The sequence below is a fragment of the Macadamia integrifolia genome, chromosome 1 (assembly GCF_013358625.1).
Source record: "Macadamia integrifolia cultivar HAES 741 chromosome 1, SCU_Mint_v3, whole genome shotgun sequence".
Taxonomy (NCBI): Eukaryota; Viridiplantae; Streptophyta; class Magnoliopsida; order Proteales; family Proteaceae; genus Macadamia; species Macadamia integrifolia.
Genome location: NC_056557.1, coordinates 13,429,083 through 13,433,067, shown reverse-complemented (window position 1 = coordinate 13,433,067; position 3,985 = coordinate 13,429,083). Strand labels below are relative to the sequence as shown.

The 3,985-nt window shown below is 35.6% G+C and overlaps 1 protein-coding gene across 1 annotated transcript in view; it reads right to left on the bottom strand.

Moving 5' to 3' along the window:
• Positions 1-313: 313 nt before the first annotated feature.
• LOC122057455 (serine hydroxymethyltransferase 7-like) overlaps positions 314-3,985 on the bottom strand; it is a 6,829-nt gene continuing 3,157 nt past the window's right edge. The window contains exons 3-4 of the mRNA XM_042619938.1: positions 750-851; positions 314-651 (exon numbers count right to left, since the gene is read on the bottom strand). Coding sequence (XP_042475872.1) covers positions 428-651; positions 750-851 — 326 coding nt within the window. The 3' untranslated portion in view covers positions 314-427. The remainder of the gene's footprint in view (positions 652-749; positions 852-3,985) is intronic.

The window sequence follows — 3,985 nt, the reverse complement described above, 5'->3', positions numbered from 1 at the left end:
TTCCAAAGAAAGGAGGGCTAAAAGATACAACAGGATTCACCAATAAAAGCCAATTTTCTGGAAATGGAAAAACATATTTCCATGATGAAATCGCAAGTCTGATGGAAAGGGGACAATCATGCCCCACCAGTCTAAATGCTAGGCCATTTCAAAGGATCAAAACAATATTTGAAGATGGGAAAGGAAAATGGCAAAATTTATCTTTTCAGGTTCGTTAGCTTTCCGCATGAAAGTGAAAAATTGAAGGTAACTTCTAAGCCTTGATTTGAAACTGGCATTTGGGATCTTTTCCTTGTTTTTTTCTCACTCGTGATACTATACTATACAGCATCTTTTTCCCATTGAATGAAATACTCTCTTACGTAATCTGTCACAAAAATAAAATTAAATAGATAAATAAATAGCAATATTTTCCCTCCTTGACACATTACACGTCAAATCCTGGCATGGCAAACTGAGATGCAAAAGCTTCAACTCGGCTTCGAAGCTCAACAATATCCTTGTTGTTCTGGAGACCCTTGAGAAAATCCCTCTGCAATTTCCCATGTTCCCTCTGCACAATACTTGCTATTTGTGCAGCCCTAAAGAGAAAGTCAGCTATTGTCTCAAAATCAGCCTCTAGACAACCTCTTGTTGTCATGGCCGGAGTACCTGAAAAATAGAAATGGAAAGAAACCATAAATAGACCATACCCACAAGCTTCTTCAGAAGTGGTGGAAAAGTGCAGCATGGATTAAACTTCTACGTACCTATCCTTACACCTCCAGGAGAAACTGCACCATTATCACCAAATATGGCACTTTTATTGACAGTAATGTGGCACATCTCACAGACCTTTTCATAGCTTTTACCTATCAAATTAAGAAACAGAAAGGTCAGGACATTCCGCATTGGAAAAATATCAGGTTACCACATTAATAATTTATATATAAAATTACACCAAACATAACTGCAGTGCTCTGAAATGGCTGAAATAAGTATGCACTACCTGAAAGGTTTCAGTTGAAGATTTTGATAATTATCGAATCAGATGAGATGTAAATATAAGGGAGAAAAGTTTATACACTTTATCTGTAACTTATTTATTTTGTCTATTGTCCAAAACAAAATTAGTGTCCTTACGGATCATAATTAGTTCGGCTCTGATATAAATTTATTTTTATACCCCAAAAGGATCATCGTGTGACATGGTTTGTAGTATTGGGGCATCGGAATGGCTGGACTAACGGGGCGGCAGTTTCAATGATTTAAATGTCAATAATTCCACAAGTACTATGAAAGGAACTGAATTCTTTTTATACACTAGTATGGGTGGTGATAGTTATTATTCATATTGGTGTAGTAGTAAGAAGAGGAGTATATCAGGTATAGGTGTAGATCACATTCTGAAGTGTCTGGGTAAAAGAGAGTCAAGCATATATACTTAAGTAGATATTAAATTTAGACAATCCTAACATTCCAAATCTAAACAGGCAAATAAATTTCCCTGCTATTCCACATTACCATGTTAAAAAGCAATGGTAGTATGAGCATTTACTCACTGATAAGCCCATTTAGCATGCCATTAGAAAGTGACAATACCATTCTGAAGTGTCTGGGTAAAAGACAGTCAAGCATATATATTTAAGTAGATATTAAATTTAGACAATCCTACCATTCCAAATCTAAACAGGCAAATAAATTTCCCTGCTATTCCACATTACCATGTTAAAAAGCAATGGTAGTATGAGCATTACTCACTGATAAGCCCATTTAGCATGCCATTAGAAAGTGACAATACTGACATGGACATGCAGAATGAATTTCCAAGACAACAATCTGACATTAGTCCACATGTCTGACTTTTTCATGAATAGCATACCAAAACAATGAGTAATTGAATGAGCCTCCTTCCAAATACTTATATGATTGTGAACATTGGATCTATATTCATTGAACTAAATGAAAGAGGTATCCAGGTTAACAACATAAACCAACAAATAGGAGGTAAACTCATGCAGTAGGTTTAAGTTTAAACAGCATCCCATCGTCCAATACAAAGTAGCACCTCCCCTAAACAAAGGCCATACCTCCATAGCATGTTATCTCACAGAGATCCTTTCGACTCCGATTGGTTGCAAACAGAATTAAAGGATAGGGAAGTTAATTTTTATAATTAAAAGGGAAATTTTTGTAATCATTAACCCATGTGACTATATCACTAATTCCAAATAAAAACCATATTTGTTTATTAAATTTCACTTTACTTTGCATCCAAAACCCTTTGCTATAATATGTAAAATAAATATTACATGTAAAATGTATAATTGCTAAATATGGTAAGAAACCAAAATAGTTTATACAATCACATGGGGTAATGATTACAAAAATTTTCCTTTAAAGTTTAAAAATTTCCCTTCCCTTCCCTTCAAATTTCCCTTCGCAATCAAACATAGTCTTTATGATTATTATCAGTACACTTGAAAGCAGCGACCAAACCCCCCCCCCTCCTCATTCCCCACCAGAAAAAAAAGGAGCGAGCATCAAACCTAGTCATCCATCTCCAATCCTTATTCACTGTCTTTTGCATAAATCAAAGTAAACAAAAACTAGACATCTTACTCTACTGATACTTTATAGAATTCTACAGACGATGAAAACATCTTATTGATACTGCAATTCCCCTTTGCATGAGGGTACTTTCCTCCATTTAGATATATGATAAATACCAAACTAACCTCAGTCACTAAATCTTGTCCCAACTACACTGAGTCAGTTGCACAAATCCCGTTCTACCACTCCAAGGATGCCATAAACTAATAAGCCTAAGTGTCTTTTTGTCACCACTTCAACCAAGCCGTCCTTACTTGATCCATCATGTATAAAATACTGAATCCCAACTACTGAAAAAATGCCAACCCAACTGGCATAAACCGTTCCTGGCAAGTTGGCAGAGTTATGACCAACTTAATTTCATATCGAACAAAAGGCATGGAACAGCATTTATGTTTTTTGGACAACAGTCAATCTTCTCCACTTCTAAAAGATGGTCATATTGGTCATCATTAAAGACTTTCACAAGAAGCGTCACTGTTAAAAACTTCAAACAACCTCAGTAAACTTCCTGCTCACTGAATAACAGTCACATTGACCACCATTGTTACCAATTCTTTGACCATCTTCTCTCCCTAACACAAAAATGGAAAATCTTGAACCATAATACACCTAGGACACCCCGCCAATTATTAATCTTCAAAACAGGCATTCAACAAATGGACAGTCTGCTTAAGCATTCCCTAAATCAGATTAAAACTACGACTTCCACTTCAGATCGAGTACATGATAAACTAAAAAAATAATAATAATAAAATAAAAAAAAAATACAAGAAATTGTAGAGAAAAAACTGAAACAGTTTTCTTTCTTTTTCTTTATTTTGTTTTATTTATTTATTTATTTTTTTTTTTTTGCGGGAGAAAGGGCACTACATTCAGTACTTGTGTAAACTACTAGCAATCCTTTCATTGAAAGTAATATTGAACTACTCGCCATTTCATTTCAAAAAACTATAAGTCATTACACAAAAAAAAAAAAATATCCATATTTGATCTTGGCAAGTAAGGATATCACTTCATTTTGCACACCCCCCCCCCCCCGCGGCAGGGCTCCTCTGCATCACACTTATCCAATTCCAAAGGCTTGCATGATCAAGCCAAGCTCCAGGCCTTAAGAAATAGGATCCACCTAACACCTGCTACCAGTCGGATATAGATAAGATCTATACAGATCAGGATCTAGGTCGAGAAACAAATGAACATTACCCATCCAAGATTGAAGTACAATCCAACTCAGGCCAGCTAAAATCTGACTTTCATCTCTACAAGTGAACCAGTATTTAAAACCAAGATCCACATGGAACAGGAATATTAAACAGACGTGAGACCTGAGAAGTTACGAAAATTGCTCCTTATTTTGATGTGACTTCTTTTTTTTTATTGGGGGGGGGGG